This window comes from Phytophthora sojae (genome assembly GCF_000149755.1).
Source record: "Phytophthora sojae unplaced genomic scaffold PHYSOscaffold_17, whole genome shotgun sequence".
In the NCBI taxonomy this organism is placed as follows: domain Eukaryota; phylum Oomycota; class Peronosporomycetes; order Peronosporales; family Peronosporaceae; genus Phytophthora; species Phytophthora sojae.
The window spans coordinates 194,270-210,829 of NW_009258131.1; the positions used below are offsets into that span (position 1 = coordinate 194,270).

At 51.4% G+C, this 16,560-nt stretch overlaps 6 protein-coding genes across 6 annotated transcripts; 3 read left to right on the top strand and 3 right to left on the bottom strand.

The window, feature by feature from the left end:
• Positions 1-875: 875 nt before the first annotated feature.
• Positions 876-1,746, bottom strand: PHYSODRAFT_259738 (hypothetical protein; the record flags this gene model as incomplete). The annotated part of the gene is made up of 4 exons (XM_009540938.1): positions 876-1,232; positions 1,357-1,398; positions 1,419-1,532; positions 1,738-1,746. 4 exons carry the CDS (start codon positions 1,744-1,746, stop codon positions 876-878), a joined length of 522 nt encoding a protein of 173 aa, XP_009539233.1.
• An 889-nt stretch (positions 1,747-2,635) lies between these two features.
• On the top strand, positions 2,636-2,938 carry PHYSODRAFT_403174 (hypothetical protein; the record flags this gene model as incomplete). The annotated part of the gene is made up of 1 exon (XM_009540939.1): positions 2,636-2,938. A coding segment is annotated over one exon (303 nt), but the record flags the coding sequence as incomplete, so codon positions are not given.
• Positions 2,939-6,225: 3,287 nt separating this feature from the next.
• PHYSODRAFT_387585 (hypothetical protein) lies at positions 6,226-6,621 on the bottom strand (the record flags this gene model as incomplete). The annotated part of the gene is made up of 1 exon (XM_009540940.1): positions 6,226-6,621. A coding segment is annotated over one exon (396 nt), but the record flags the coding sequence as incomplete, so codon positions are not given.
• A 1,125-nt stretch (positions 6,622-7,746) lies between these two features.
• PHYSODRAFT_259740 (hypothetical protein) lies at positions 7,747-8,367 on the top strand (the record flags this gene model as incomplete). Its single annotated transcript, XM_009540941.1, has 2 exons — positions 7,747-7,824; positions 8,167-8,367. 2 exons carry the CDS (start codon positions 7,747-7,749, stop codon positions 8,365-8,367), a joined length of 279 nt encoding a protein of 92 aa, XP_009539236.1.
• A 157-nt stretch (positions 8,368-8,524) lies between these two features.
• Positions 8,525-9,055, top strand: PHYSODRAFT_408649 (hypothetical protein; the record flags this gene model as incomplete). The annotated part of the gene is made up of 1 exon (XM_009540942.1): positions 8,525-9,055. A coding segment is annotated over one exon (531 nt), but the record flags the coding sequence as incomplete, so codon positions are not given.
• A 207-nt stretch (positions 9,056-9,262) lies between these two features.
• On the bottom strand, positions 9,263-14,882 carry PHYSODRAFT_320162 (hypothetical protein; the record flags this gene model as incomplete). The annotated part of the gene is made up of 5 exons (XM_009540943.1): positions 9,263-9,528; positions 9,567-9,666; positions 11,962-11,965; positions 14,264-14,748; positions 14,817-14,882. 5 exons carry the CDS (start codon positions 14,880-14,882, stop codon positions 9,263-9,265), a joined length of 921 nt encoding a protein of 306 aa, XP_009539238.1.
• Positions 14,883-16,560: the final 1,678 nt, after the last annotated feature.

Genomic DNA, 16,560 nt, shown 5'->3' on the forward strand with positions numbered 1-16,560 from the left:
TGGGCCAGCACTGTAGCCTCGTAGAAGTTGCGGCCGATGTCTCTGCGCTGGCCACCGACAAGAGCAGTGGCACCGTTCGTGACAGCGTCCTCGGGGCCAATGAGCGGGGCGGGCCTATCTTGAGCTTCTTGACGCGCTCCACGTGCTGGCGTGGATGAAGAGGGCGGTTGCTGCACACGCACTTTCCGGTGCGCTGGTGATGCGCCTCGCTCCAACAATGGCAGCGTCCAAGGCGTGTCTTACCCATTCAACTATGTGCGATATGGCGAGGGCCCTGCCGTGGTTGCTGGCGCTGCTGGGCGGCCCGGCACCCGAAGGATGAACGGCTCCAGCTTCTCTCCAGCTTCTTCGAGTGGTTGCAGAGCTTGGTCGTTGCAGCCGCATTTCCGGTGCAAGCGGTGCTGCGTAGAAGGTATCTCTAGATTGTTAGACGGACGACGCGTCAACAGTTGAGCTTCGAGGTCCTGTGTTTGCCTTTGATCTCTGCCCTGCCGAGCTAGGTGGAATTGCATTGTACAATACATGTATCCTTATCAAAAACGTTCCAACCTCCTAAAGACTTCGGGCCTGGATCATCAACCGAAGGAACGCCCGCGCTCGCAACGCTGAGAGATGCATCGGCGTCGGTCGTCGTCTCACTCTCGACTTCTTCACTCGCTGCTGCGAGTTTTGCTGCGGCTTCCGCCCGCCGCTCGCGCACGATGTTCGTGGCGACTTCCATCACACAGAAGGCGCCTGCAAACTCGGTTGCAGGTATCCCCGCCAGCATAGTAGCCACAGCCTTCCCTACTGCGTGTGCCACCTTGAACTGCGTCGTGGGCTCCACAGGCTCCGGCGGGTCCTTATTGGCAGCAGCTGCGGTGGCGAGGCGATACTCACGCAATGTCTCCCGGGGGTGCTCGGTACGACAGCAAGCCGGCTTTGGCCGCTGGAGGGTGAAAGCTGGTCGCCTTCGCCGCCGCAGCGCGCTCCTGGTTCCTCAGCCGCTGTAGCATGTTCTGCACGTCCTTGAAAGTCGGCGTGCAGCTCGAGTTCTCCATGATATAGGAGCGGATCTCCTTGGGCTTGACGCTGGTCTTGTGCATGAGCTCGACGCAGCTGAGCAGCTCGTCCGAGAGACCAAGCCTCGCGTTGCTGTACTGCTGGTACGTCTCCTTGTCCACGCGGTGGTTGTGCGTCAGCAGCGCCCGCGTGACGTTGACCTCGTAGCGGTTAACCTCCGGGTCCACGAGCTTCATTCAAGCACGCGTTCAACTGCACATTGCAGTGCATGGCGCGCACGTCCTGGCATGATCAAACAGCACGAGTCAATAAAGCAATTGCCGTTTGATGTCAGACTGTAAGTTATCAGCTTACCTGGCGCGAGCGCCGCCCCGTGCCGCGGGACACATACTGTAGCTACCGCTGTGTGTGCACACGAGCGTGACCGAGTAGTTGATGTACTTTAGCGGGATTAGGCGCGCGCTGTCCGCCGACGCCGCCGGTTGCGGAGCTTCACGGACGTGGGCGTGCGCTTGCGGAAGATCTGGTAGCTGCGGCGCGCGTACGAGTCTATGTAGCCTCCCACGAGTCGAACACGCGGCGGTTCAGCGGCGCGCCTTCGTGTCGCTCCTTGGCGACGGTGGCGTCGGCAGGCGGCGACATTTGCGCTGTGCTGTTAGTTAGTGGGTCAAGTGAGCTCTTATTTGGGTTCTTCATCGCTCATTTGGGTACTCTTAATTGGTCACTTCGACTTACTTTGGGCATTTGTGGGCTCGAGTGGGCGCCTTCCAAAACCTACTTAGTATATAAAACGGTTTGGTCACTAGGGGTAGGGGGGATTAAACCGGTCATTAAACGGAGCGATTAAACGGAACTGTTTGGAGGATCAAAAAAAGTCTCCGTTCAAACAATTTGAAAATGGGTTTGGTCGTCCTTTTAATCACCTCCTTATTTGGCAACTCGATTAAAAAATATCTTAAACGCAAGATTCCGGAAAACATTATACTAGGTTCGAGTCGCTGAACGAGGAGCTGTTCAAGCGCTGCGAGGAGACCGCGCTCAAGGTGCTCGAAGCCTGAGGCCCGTTATTAACAGAGGTAGATTTGAATCACCGTACAACCAAGGTCCGAATGTGCTAGAGACGTGCGGGTATCACCGTGCAACATATACCGCTCTGATAAGAATGAAGTGCATCCGTTCACCCGATTTTTAATGTCATATTTCACAATTGCCTTCAAGCGAGAATTCCCGCTGCCTCCCTCCCCCTCCCTCTCTCCATTTCCTTATCGGACAACCGCTCTCTCTGACCATGGACCGAGATGTAGACTCAGACGAGTGCACGCTGCGTGACTCTGGTTGGACTGCAGACGACGATCTCCTTGCCTGGAGCGACAGCGGCTCAGATGGTGACCCCTTCGTTGACGATTGCCTTGCCTGGGGCGACAGTGGATCGGACGGCGATCCCTTTGCGTGGAGCGACGATGATTCGGATGGCGAGCTCTTTGGCTGGAGTGACAGCGATTCAGAAGGAGAGTTCATGCTAGACGGTGCCTTCGTTTGCTTCACAGCTGCGGCTTCGGAGCTGAACATTCGCGAGACCTTCTACGCACGCCAGCGCATGATATGGTCCGAGCACCTACAACGACACCAGCGGGAGAAGACTTTTGATAGGACTTTTCGCATGGATGAAGCGCATTTTAACCGCTTGTTGAGCATGCTAAGGCCGTCGTTGAGCGTGGACGGTGTGATGTCGACGCGAAGGACTGGAGTGACTCCTATATCTGAAGAAGTTGTACTACACTGCACGCTCCACTACCTTGCTGGCGGTTCGTATTTGGACATTCGAGACGTAGCTCAAGTGAGTGTGCCTTCGTTTTATCGGTGTTTGAACAAGGGCATCCTTGCTGTTCTCAACTGTGTCGAGTTGGCTATTCGGCTTCCTACAACCCCAAGTGAGATTGACTGGGCAGCGGCGGAGTTCGCGAAATCGAGCAGCGAAGGTGTTTTGGACGGCTGTGTTGGCTGCGTGGATGGCATGCTAGCCCGATTTATTACACCGACGCGGAAGCAAGCGGGTGGCAATGTTCGGGCTTACTCTCGGGCCATTATCACCACATGGGTCTCAACCTCCAAGCATGTGATTTCCAGTGTCGCTTCATTTATTTCGCTGTCGCTGCACCTGGCGGATCCAGTGATTTATGGGCCTTCGCAAGAACGAAGCTGGCGGCTTACGTCGAAAATCTCGGCAATAACCGATATTTTATCGGCGATGGAGCGTATATGCCTTCGGAGCACATGCTCACGCCTTTTGGAGGCACTGGACGGCTTAACCGAGCGCACGACACTTTCGACTTTTACTTAAGTCAGCTAAGGATTAAGATCGAGCAGACGTTTGGAAGGATCAGCAACAAGTGGAGATGCTTCAACTATTCTCTTCAACTGAAGCCCAAGAATGTTAGTCGAGCCCTAATGGCTATAGCTCGACTGCATAACTTCTGCGCTGACCTCCCAGCAGAATTTGCAGCGGCTGAGGCAAGAGAGAACACAATCGCTCATGGACCGAGTCGTCTGGCATACTTGCCAAGCGATCCATTGGACCCACAAGCTTTCAGCACTGCTGGTGTATCTGATGCGCGTGGCAGGCTCGTACGCTTCATCCAGAACGCGTCTTTAAGCAGACCTCACCGCAATCTCGTTCGCAGGACTTCGTAACAAGAGTAGACACTCATATCTGGTGTGTAAGCGGTCTAATCAAGAATGGAATCAAGGACTCACATTTTGCTAACAATATATTCGTTCTATGATCACCGATTGTCTAATGCTCTCCAAAGATGCTGATCTGAAGGCTGTGTTGATGTCAAAGAGGTTGTGGTCGGTGCGTTTTCCGAGCGTAGAACTTTATCTTGGTTCAAGATAGCGGTTTGCTGCGGAATATGCTTGAGGTTACACCAAGAAAGACATGCCAAACTACACATCTTCGTTAACTATACGTGTTTCAAACCACGCGATCGATGTCGCGAATCGATGTTCGCGTATCGCTGCAAGTACGTGGTAGAGCGCTCAAATTTTCCAACGGGTAGACCTCATGTACTTGAAACCTGTGGGTCTGTCGGAAGAGTATCGATGAGTGACGAAGACCTACCTACTACTGAAGCACCTGGTACTGATGCAGTTTGCGTGTACTTTGGATAGACGATGAGCTGTAAAGCGTCGCTGCCTGGATGCAAACATTATTCCTTCGGTAGATGTTGTCACCAACGACGCATTGTTATATAGCATTTCAAGCACGAACGAATTCCGCGTTTGCGGCAACCGACGGTTACCCAACCATCGTTCGATTGGAAGCTACCCAGTAACGCGGTTGCAGTAGCCTCCATCACTTGTATCTCTCGCGCCCCATTTCAAAGTTTTTCATGGTCAGTGAGCTGATGCTCACATCGTCATAATTAATTTTGCATCGCGTACCAAAGTGCACTGTGCTCTCAGAACATGGATGTATTTTTTCGCCGCTTACTAACTCTAACGCTGAGCGTGCTGTCGTTTTACGAGCAGGCATGAGCTCCTTCGTTGTACAAGTCGGCGACTTGACGTTGCACATGCGAGCGGTGGCTTTGAAACACTATACGACGAAGCACGAAGCAAATTCTCGCTTCGCACTACAGTATGCGCTTACTGCAGCTAACAAAATGGCGGTATCGTACTGCCTACCCCGGTAAGCATGAAATCGACACGATATGTGTAGAACAGTAATTGTATAGTTCATGATGGCAACGCAGGGTTCGAGGTCTCCCTCCCAGTTCAACGCGGTCGCTGGTTTCAGACGCGATATCGCGATCTTACCTCTTGACCAAATAGGGGCGCAATTATAATAAAACTGGTAGTTGAAGTTGGCGCGCTGCTGCTACTCGTTCTTCATAAACAGCGACGCAATTGACAGTAGCTTGGGCGACACGGTGCTCATCTGTGGCTTTGGGCTCACGCGTTGCACGGCGACCGCGCATACACCGAGGGCGCCGACAACTGGGAGGGCACAGCGGAGCTCGTGGACTGCATCTTGGGCAAGTACAGCAGAGCGACGATGCACTATCTGTATCGCTGAACTTGCCGAAACGCATCAGGCAACACACCTTGCGTCCAACGCTGGCCTGCATCTTGACTGTGTGGCCGGTGCGTTGATCCAGGTGAGTGTCGTACCACTGGTTATAATACTCTATTGGGCAAATGAGCACTCACACGGTGACAGACTGCAAAGATAAACTTCTACACCAGCTAATACGACGATGTGGATTTAATGACTAGGAAGACAACATAAAGATGTTTATGATCATGCAGTTTCCAGGTGCCAGTGTGAAATGGGAGCGGTCACTTGACTTGGGCCGGCATCATGTACTCCACATTTACCGATGGAGCCCGAACCGGAGAGTTGCTGTGCCGGTACTGACTAAGCGTATAGCGCGTGGTAATCTGTATGCCAGCCTCTGCTTGTCATCTTGTGGACTCTACCATGATAAAGTGATCATCGGCGGTGGCAAGATCTCTGTCCATACTGTGTCGACATGGTTACCTGCCACAGCAAAACCTACGTTGTGTTTTGTCGCTGGATCTCCGCTTGCGTTGGTTTTTTCAAAGTTGTGGGGCATGAACAAAAGAGATATGACGGAATCCGTATGGCCCAACGGTAGGCGGCTGCTAACGGTAAGATGCTCGCAAAAAAGCTATAGACGTCAAAATCACGTTCACTAGAAATGTATTGATTAGGAGCTGACCTAGACTCCCCCAAATGTATGTTGGTTTGCCGTCAAAACCGTGCATTCATCACCAAACTAGATCATGCTTCGATTTCTGCCTCTTCGCCGTCAGTACCGTGATTTCCTCGTCCAGATCTTGAAGAACCCTCAGATTGGTCTTGGGATCTTGAAGCACAATCAGAGCCCGGATCCGATCGCTGAGAAAAGTGTAATCCTTCGTTGCTGCACTCTTCACTTCGATCTCTAGCTTGCGCTGCAGGTAATTCGATCGGCTCGACACTTGTTTTTCCATAAGGCAAATTTTGCGTTCCTCCGAAACTTGCTTGAGTGTTGCCAGCTCTACCCGCCATGCCTGGTTTCCAAAGTCCCGGATTGCTTCAGCTACCTTGTTTTTCTTCCTGCGGTTTGAACCCGACCCCGTGTCACGCTGCGTTGAATCGGTGCTCTCGTAGAAAACGTCGTCTGGCAGGTCACGATTCACAGCACCGACAAGCTCACGCTTTTTCTGTAGGTGCATATGAATGTAAAGTGCATCCAAACGCCCGTTACAGTACTTGTAGAAGTCCTTGCCGTTTGTGCCAGTCGTGGTAAAGCGGATGTGGGCCTGGCGGTAAGCTCCGTGAGCCGATCCCCAAATTTGGCGGATTTGCTTGACCGAGTGCTGAACGATGCTTGCAGGGTTGACACAGTTGGGGTCCAATGCAGGGTGGGCACCAATCAAATTGTCGAACTCTTCCTCCGGTGTGCAATCTAAGAATGCAGCAAAAACGTCCTCCCAAAACTGTTCCTCCGCTGATACAGCGGCGCCGAGATCGGCACGCGTACGCTGGTCGAAAAGGGCGACAAATCTAGTCGCAAATCGACTGGAAAACAGAATGTTAAACAGTCGAAACGGGCACTGCACTTGCTTCGACTCGGGCTCACGCCGCTGTTGCATCTTGTTCTCAAAAATATGCCCGTAGATCTTGTCGTTCTTCATCCGTTGAGCGATCAGAGATAACAGCACAGCCTTGGGTTTGTTTAAGTAACCTCGAATGCCACTTGCAATACAAAAGCTACGCAGAGCAAGGACTTTCGTTTTTGTAGGCGGCATTCCTCTGATCGTTGAAATGACAGGGACTTCTACTTGTCTCCCATCACGCTCCACCGTCTCCGTTAACCACTCGAAATCATCGAAACTCAGCTCCGTGCCTTCAGCGGTCTTTCCTTGATCTTGCTCTTCTTCCTGGTCCGAGCTTTCACTTGCATCTGCACCTGGATATTGCTGGCGTACTTGCTCAGCAATGGTGACCGACTCGACGGGGGTTCCTTCACGCCCCACTTCATGCGAGGAGATACCCTGGTGCACGTCGACCTCATCCACGCGCACTATCGCGTCCGTTGTACCAGAGGGTTGAACCTCGCTTAGCGACAATGGAGTAGCCGTATCTTACGCGAGAGCAATTGAGAATATTGACAGCATGGAGCTGCTGAAAGTCGCGTCTTCAGCTGCTTGAGAATTGGTCTCGCGTATGTTGTCGTTTCCTGGAGACTGGGTCGAAGATGGAGATGCTGTAGACACTCTTGGCCCGCTGCTATTAGAGGAGACGGAGAATACTGGGGCGGGCGCGCCACGTTCGTAGCCTCCCCCAGCTACAGCAGCGGGGATGGTAGGTGGCATGTAGGTCAAAGTAGCGAGGGGGGAGGGAAACCAAAGCAAACTGGGGGGTTGACGGAGACTCGAGGAATGGTGGAGGTACTCGCATCTGCAACGAGGGAATTCAACTGCAAAAATTCGACTTTCCCCTCTGTACAACCGTGAACTCTTTCAAGTTTGATAAAGTTCATGTACTACCTCCTGTACTACCTCGTGATATCTTGCGCCTTTCTACGTCAGGGACGATTACGCTCAAAAGTTGTACAAGGTTGCACGGATACTACCAAAATCTACCAATCTACCTCTGTTGAGAACGGCCCTGATGACCTGGGGGAACTGGTGCTGGTGGGCAATTCGACGCGTATCCCCAAGGTGCGGACCATGATGTCGACGCTGTTCGGCGGCAAAGAGCTGTCCAAGTCGATCAACCCGGACGAGGCCATGGCCTACGGTGCCGCTGTACCAACTTGCTCCTGCTAGTGGACGTGACCTCGCTGTCGCTCGGCATTGAGACCGTGGGCAAGGTCATGTCGGTGCTCATCAAGCGTAGCACGGCCATCCCCGTGCGCAAGATCCGCGTGTACACCACGGAGGAGGACTACCAGACGTCCGTGGACGTGTGCATCTACGATGGCGAGCGCGCCTGCGTCAAGCCAAACAACAAGGTCGGCGAGTTCAACATCTCGGGCCTGGAGCGCACCAAGCGTGGCGAGCCGCAGGTCGAGGTGACGTTCGAGATTGACGTTCAATGACATTCTGTCCAACCACATGCTGCACTCGGGCGCTCAGTTCAATGTCTAGTACGCTGGAGAGTTCCACATTGAGAAGGACCCCTCGGGCAACTACAAGCTTTTCATTGACAACAACAGCGGCACGTACGCCCCCCCCCCCCCCCAAGGAGGAGCTGCCGCAGCCCAAGGCGCTGCTCGAGACCAACTTCTCCGGAATTTCGGTCGAGGCCCTGGACCGCAGCAAGAGGTCGCAGTAAAATCAGTAACCTAAAATAAATATAGTCAAGTTCCTCGTTAGTTGGATAATATTGTCCTTACTTCTGTAGCAACTTGAAGCTTAGTACTAGTGACTACTACATCGCACATGTATCTAGCCTCCTCGTCAATAAGTCGTCATGCTAGCAACACAAGCTTCTGGTTTTTTCGATGGCGGCTCGCGTGGTAATCCAGGCCCTGGCGGCTGTGGTGCTGCAGTGGTCCGCATTGGAAACGTACGGGGTGGACATGAGATCTGTTGGGCCGTTGGCATGTCCTACGCGGCAGCCAGCACGACCAATAACGTGGTGGAGAACATGGGGCTCCTGACAGGGCTCAAGGCGTGCCTTCGTTTTGGCTGGACGCCACTTCATGTGGTAGGTGACAGCAACCTCATCATTCATCAGCAGAAGACGCGGACACCGCCACGCGCCAAGCATTTACGACCGCTGTATTGGCAAAGCCGAAGGGTGGCCGACAAATTGGCGGTCATCTCCTGGCAGCACCACCCTCGTGCGCACAACAGCAAGGCAGACGCCCTCGCAAACATGGCGATGGACTCACGCCGCAGCTTTCAAAGAAACCTTAACCGAGTCTGTGGCTCCGACTCGATTTGGGACGACGTGTACAACTACGCTTCCGGCGACGTTAGTCACTGGATGGAGCAAAACAGCGATGAGAACTCCTCGGGGTTAGCGGCCTTCACGCGTTAGTGTGTGAAGGTGGCTCTGGTTGCGGCTAGAACAGTTTCGTAGGGTGGTTGGATTGAGACAACCGCCGACAAGGTCGTAGCTGTCGTTAGCCAAAGAAGTTAAGTGACATCAATGTACCTCAATGCGAAACAAAACGAAACGAAATAAGCTTCTGATTCACACCGACCAAGTCTATTAAACCGAGCTGCTTACAGTACTCTACTCCCATGCGGCCAGGGTCTCCTTGTGCGCCTCCTGCAATGATTCGTCGTTTTGGTCGAGCGCGATGCAATTAATTCCAGGGGCGTTGTTTTCCATGAGAGCCTGGAGCTGAAGCAGGTCTTCGGTGGGCGGCGCGTACGTGCCACTGTTGTTGTCGATAAACAGCGTGGGCATGTCGAACCGGTCGGTGTCAATGCGGAATTCGCCGGCGTACTTGACAGAGAAGGCAGCTCCCGAGTGCAGTATGTGCGTGAGAGCATGTCCTTGAAGAAGTCTGCTCCAGTCTCGGAGAAGTACCAACCCTTGTTGGTGATGACGTACGTGAAGAGCACGGGCTTGTCCTGGTGTCTACCGTTGTGAATGAGCTCGAAGAACTCGTTGGGCGAGGAAACCGCGCCGTACTTCGTGTCGTTCGCCAGGGATCGGAAAATAGAAATTGATATTGTAAAATTGCAATATTGTTGGGCATCGATATTGTATTGTAGCGATGTCATCAATATCCACTATTTATTGTCAATATTCTCTGAAATTTATTTCAGAGTTAAGGGACGATTGGAGTCACTGGTCTTATTAATGACTTAGTGCATTCCTGACCAAGTCGATCAATAACCTTTAATGGATAAACGAGGGGTTTCATACAAATAGCAAGCCAAACTGCAGTGCAGTGGAGTAAAAGAATACACATACCCCGCGTAAGGTGATATTTTAGGTGAATGTTACCTGTGGCGGCAGGTTGTGTGGAGCACCCCAAATAGCTACATTCGAGCGACCTAAGTCGAAAAATTGCGTTTACCGATCAGAATTTAACCCTTTCACTACCAGAGATTTTTAGTAGGTCCGCTCCGGACCCATATGACAGCCAATCACCTTGCAGTCGCCTCAATAAATTAACCAATAGTGAAACATTTTGCTTCCACGTGGAACTTATTTTTGCCCGCGGAGTAACTCACGGTACTGCATTAGACCTGAATTTCCGATTTAGCGAGATGACCGCCGCTCCTAGTGCCATACTTCTACTGCAACATATTGACGTGCGAATGGGGCCGCTACGGCGAGGCTTTTATCGACAACAGGATCGAATGCTGTCAAGCCGTTGTACGCCTTGCTCGAGGGCACTTTACCAGCTTATCTACCACTATAGTACTATGCAAGAATGTCTGCATTTGTAAGTTGACGCGTATCTATATTCCGCTGTGTGTGTAGGCGAAGGTAGCGCGACTGAATAATATAGTCAGGTACTACGACTGTGCCAACTCATCAGTAGATATAGCTCTTCTACGTTGTGCGTATTCGTTTTGATCGTCGACATACATGTACATGTAGATAATGACGCTGAGGTTGCATCAAGGGGTGTACTGTAATAAGTAGTAGCTGGACCATGAGTGCGGCGAGCTTATAACAATGGCAAGCTCGCCGCTGTTCAACCCTGCCAAGCTGTGTAGAACCCGCTGAGATAAAGAAGATTGGTGTATTTACGCCTTCAGTTACATATTGATGATATTGCATTGTAGCTAGGAGGCCGGTTACCATTGGTAACTTACCAGCTTAGCTCTGCTTGTCAGGCGCTAACCACTGACAGGGCTCCGGCGTCGGTGCTACCCTTTACACTGCTACCTGTTGCAGCAGTTCTACATGTTGGCTTATCTGAGATTTTAGTAAGATAGTGTTTGGCATCTACTAATAGCTCCGTTGTACGGCGTCTTTCTTGCTATTAGATGTAGCTTGCCCTATATTCCTTACCAGCTCGGCCTCATTTTTATCGCCTAACGGAGCCTCCTCGTAGCAACACAAGCTTTCATGGCAGCCATACGCCAGTATTGGTGAGAATGCTTCCACGGGCAGCAACAACTAGCCGGCATGTAGTCACTACATACAGGTACACTACAGTGTGTACCCGCGCCCTGGTACTATTGCAACCTCGTAAGATGTTAGCTTAGAATAGGTGCGAGCTACTCCTTCTACGCGCTCAGTCGTTGCGCGCGGCACCCGGTGAATGTGGCACGCTGCTCGTTGCCGCCGCTAGAAAGCGATTAAAGCATGTGAGCATCAGGGCTCGCAAACGGTGCTGACAGGGTACCCGTACCCGCCCGTGTAGCCGTCCAAGCCGAAGTCGGGTACCCGTACCCGCCCGCCCACAAGCCACGGGTGTACCCGGGCCAGCCAGGGCTCAAGATTTTGTACGGACGGACCAACTGTTACATCTCCCGACACGGTTTTAAAGTTAAACATTTAAGTAGGAACTACGCGAAATCAATACAGAGTGAAAAGGGCTTGTGGAGGCTAAAAGAAGACGGCGTAGGAGCATGATATAGCTGGTATAAGTAAGAAATATTACAATTTAGTACTTTTTTCGTCAACTTCGGGTACCCGTGGCACCGCCCGAGGTTTGCTTCGGGTACCCGTACCCGACCCGAAACCGGGTATACCCGAGGCGGGTAGGGCGGGTACAAGAAACGGGTACCCGATTGCGAGCCCTGGTGAGCACACGCTTCTCGAACAACTCCACGTCGTAGCTGATGGTCTCGCGCCCGAGGTAGAATTGCACAGCGCGAGCCGCTTGGATGGCATGGAGTACTATGAGTTTGTGAATACTCTGGCGTGTATGACGCCCGTACATCTATTTCATGTTAGCACAAAGACTTCGTGGAAATGTGAAATTTCAAGTATGCTTGCTCCCAAACTAATCTGGCGCTCACGGTACTGCGTAAATTATAGGTCCGCAGCGGTCCTACTAATCTTGGTGAGCTGCATTCCCAAAACCCTCTGACGTATTTTTATCCAATCAACAGTACATGTACCTGCTCTAATAGGACCGCTGCGGACCTATTAATGCATCGGGCTGGGCTGGTAGTGAAAGGGTTAACGATAGAAAAATAGATTACCGGGGTGGCTCCTTGATCTTAGCTCTAAACATCAATCGTGCAGAGTCATTTGATAGACAAGTGTATGACTTCAGCTATAGAAGCACTCATTGTTCTCTCAGTTCCCATTTCGCATTGACCACTAAGCCAAGCAACAGGCCTTCCCACTCACCAAGCCCCAGTCCAATCTACCTGCAACATGGAGATGCCACTACACGCGATTAATTCCAGTGCGTACAATTGCAGCAGGCCCGTAGCATGCTAACTAACTAACTGGTTATACCACTCGACCCGGTAAGTCAAACACTGCGTACTAATCGCTTGGCTATCAGATACGACACTGAACGGGGGCCGTAGCTACCGGTGCGGCTGATCAGTGGTGGTGTTGGTCAGGAGCAGCCTGTGATCTCACGCATTGAAATACACGTCAATGGCGCGGAGAAGCGCAAGTATAAATGCAGTAGCTACGAGAATAAAAGTGTGATCGCCAGCGACACTGTGCAAGTTACAGCAGTTTTTTACCCTCGGTCTTGCGGAGGGGTGCCGTACGACGGGTCCATTTCGGATTCGGCTCAAAACCAGCACTTCTCAGAGTGGAAACACGCCGTATTACACAATTCAACATGCAGACAGTTCACCTGCTCCTGGCGGCGCTTGTTGTCGCTAAGGAAAAAGCTACACAAGCGACCACTACGTACTCACAGTGTTAACGAAGATAGAGAGCTACCAACTGACGAGACGAGAAGGAGGAGAACATTTTCGCACCCTCAGTTGTTGCAAATTGCGACTCGCAATCCTCAGGGGTCTCCTCGGGAAAATCACAGGTACCGTCATCAAGGGCTTCAGCCGTGTCCACGGCTGGAACCCGAATTTCGTGGAGAAGCTGAGCGCCGGAGGCACGATTTTGTTTATGAAATTTATTTGGAAAATCATAACTAGGATAGCTTGATTTTCTCCTTATGAGCTAACATTTACTCAAAATCATTGAAATAACAACTGACGGATTAGCGATTGAAAAATCGGAGAAGAACTCTGAATTTGCTTAAGTGTAGAGGAGAAGAACATTTCAACCTAACGTGCATCCCTTTCCTCTTTTGCTTCACCAATCTTTTTCTTTGTTGAAAACCTGAAATTTCAGAGCTTCTTCGGGCCGGAGGCACGACTTTGTCGTTCAGGAAGAAAAACTGCCCCTACCTTCTCTTACGATATTAAAGAGCACCATAAGCTAGTTTTCCTCTCCTTTTTTCCGTGGCTGTTGCCTATTGAATGCTTCTGACAGCCGTAATAGCACTTCGCTGGTCATCAGACCCCAATCCATCGTCAGTACTTAATCGAGTCTCAGTTTTTTTCACGCTTCGCGTCGAGGGGTCGATGGCGCTGAACAACCGAATTAAGTATACGTAGACTTGCTCTCTTATCGAGCTATGGTTTTCTCCATGAGAGTAGCCTTGAGGTCCGCAGGGCTGCACTTCTGTTTTCTTTACAGCCACGTAATGGCACCAACGTGTATACGTAATAAATTTGAGCAGATACTGCGACTACGTGCGAAAAGACTTCGTATGCGTAGGAGGGGAGACACTTTAGACCTCAGAGCTGCAGCGTTACTGCGGTACCTACGTCGGTGATAATAACTTCGCTTGTGTCCTTGGCAACAGACGTCATGAAAGAGGGAGAGGTCCCCCCAACCGAGTCTCCACCATTGCTCGTCGATGCTTCTGTCTGGTCACTTTCGCTTTAGACACTAGGCAGACCGTCAATCATGTTCGGACACGTACAGTTAGGGGTAAAGACTCGCTAACCATTGGGAATAAGTGCATGACGATCATGCTAACATTACTCAACGTACTCATATACTCTAGTATAGTACAATATATCGGCATACTAAAGGCAAGTATGGCAATATATTGGGGATATTGATTGTGATGACTGCCTCGCCGACAATCAATATCCAATATATATTGTCCGATCCCTGGTCGTTCGCGCCGTGCGAGTAAATCACGGCGTGCTGCGTCATGACTGCTTGACGAAACACAGGCGACTCCGGGTGGTCGGGCGAGAAGATCCGCTGGATCGTTGGGTAGTTCTTGTTCTACTCGTGGTCTCTCGACAAGAATTGCGGGATGTTGTGTAGCTGGACGCGGTAGGCCCGGACTCGAGTCGGTCGTCGTTGGACGTTAGCATGGACAGAAGCCCGGCCGAAAAGCTCGAGTGCACAGAGTAGCGCACAGGTCCGACCTCTTGCAGCTCGGCGTCTTCGTCAACGCTCACAGGGTGCGAATTCACCTTGATACTAAGTGTGCCGGCGTTTCTACCGGCCATGGTGATCGGCAGGTCGAACGCAGTCTCCGTGGCATACATAGCGGTGTCGGCAATGAACTGCGCCTCGCCCAACTCGTCGTCGGCGTCCACATCCTTGTCGAACAGCGAAAGCTTGAACACCAACGAGTGCTGGACATTCTTGAAGACGAACTTCTCGTTCCACTCAGGCTTGAGCGTGTCGAAGATCGGCCGCGTCCAGGCCACTTTCTGGCCGTCGATCTCAATGTAAACGTACGCGTCCCTCGACGAGAACTCGCCCTTGAGAGCGGTCTTGAGGCCGAGGTAGTCACCGGTGTCGATGCCCTGGAGAACGAATGCAGTCGTTAGAATGGGGAGCAGAAGTGCAGAGATACGCTCGTGACCACACGCACCTTGGCCGACACAATCTCGAGTTCGATATCGAGCAGACTGTCCGGGGAATCGAACATGACGGGCATGCTGGTAGGGATAGTGGAGGAAGCTGCTGCTTGATGGCGGCGGGGGAAGTTTGGGTCTGATCGGTGCTGGCCAGGACCACAAAATTTGTGAGACGGCGCAAACAAAATCGTAACAGTAGCGCTGCTCGAGTCTCTTCGAGGCTCTTCGCGCACGAGGTCTCTAGCCTTCTGCTCGCATGATACTTCAAACCTGCGTTGCTCTTTTTGGCTTGGCTCCGTAGCAATTGCATCACGCGATCGCAGCAATTCCATGCGCACATTTTCTGCTATGTTGTCCTCTGCTCCACAAATACTCAGCATTGATCACCTCTTTCTACTGCTCTGTTTGTGCTACTCAATGTGAAAGCTACTTTCCTCTTCTGCTAAACGCAAGACCCGCTTGCTTGCTGCCTCTGCTGGCTGCTCATCATCGGCGGTGTACGAAACACCATGTTTCTAAATCGTTTTTAAATGCCTGGGCTGTACCAGTACAGCCCAGGCAATTGAAGCTCGAGGGCCATAATGAAAGCCACTCACTTTCTCTTCCTAGCCGACACCTCAGCGGAGACCATATTTACGAGTACGATCTCATTGGCCGAAAGGGCCACTTAAACGAGTGATCTGTGTACTTTTAACGAGTGAGGTGGGTGCGAGTGTCCCTACCGCAGCATCTCGTAAAAATACATTTCTATAGAGCGATCCATAATAGCTTCAATTAGCCATTAACCTAAGCCAGGATAGTACCGTGCCTTGCTGAAAAAATATGCAAAAGTAAATGGCTTCAAAGCGAGAGTCAAACGTGGACCCCTCTTGACATCTAACTGGGGCCTCGAAAGAGGACTCGAGACGCGCTACTGTAACTCAACTTGAAGCTGCGGAAAGTTTGAGTCACTTGAGTTTAGTATGAGTTTTGTATGTTATCTTCAACTTCAATTGAACTTTACCGGCAGGCTTCTAAAATCTAAAGCGTTTTTAAGGTGCGGCACATCGTTGTGTATAACACACAAAACAGCGGTCGCTCCTGTATGGGCAGCTTGGCGGTGCTCGGTGCAGAACGCTCGTTGTGTATGGATGCAGCTACCCACGTTAAACAGTGTAAGATCTGGTTGTATTATGTAGCACTACACCAACGCTGTGCATTTGTGACGGGGACACGCAATGTTGATATTTACTATGCAGTGTACAGAACTTCGCGATTATGGTCGTCTTGTCTTCACATTCGCAGCATTACCATAGCTAGCAAAACGGCATTCGGACCGACAGCAAGTTGGATCTGATCTCCCAGCACGTCGAGTTTCCGCGCACGAGAACAGCCGGTTCTTCATCATCAACGCTTAGGTACAGTGCCGTCTTTACTAACTACGATGGAGTGAGAAACTATGGTTCTCATGCAAACGTTGTTTTCTATCTATCGCTGCCACAGCTTCCGTCATATGTCCATTAACTAGTCAAGGAGAGCCTTCTGCCACTAGCAAATGATACAAATACGTCGTATTGTAGTAGAATGTCCTTTTGCGCTCGAGGGCCAGATTGCTGTCAGGTGCCCGCGTATGCCACCCGAAGAATGGAGCTTCATCGAAACACAAACATTTGATGGTCGAAAGAATGCAGAAACGCAGTCCGTGACACCTTGTTCGTCGTAGTACCGTATAGTTGGCAACTCACGCCTAGCGTTGAGCTCAGTTTTGGTCATGTCGGT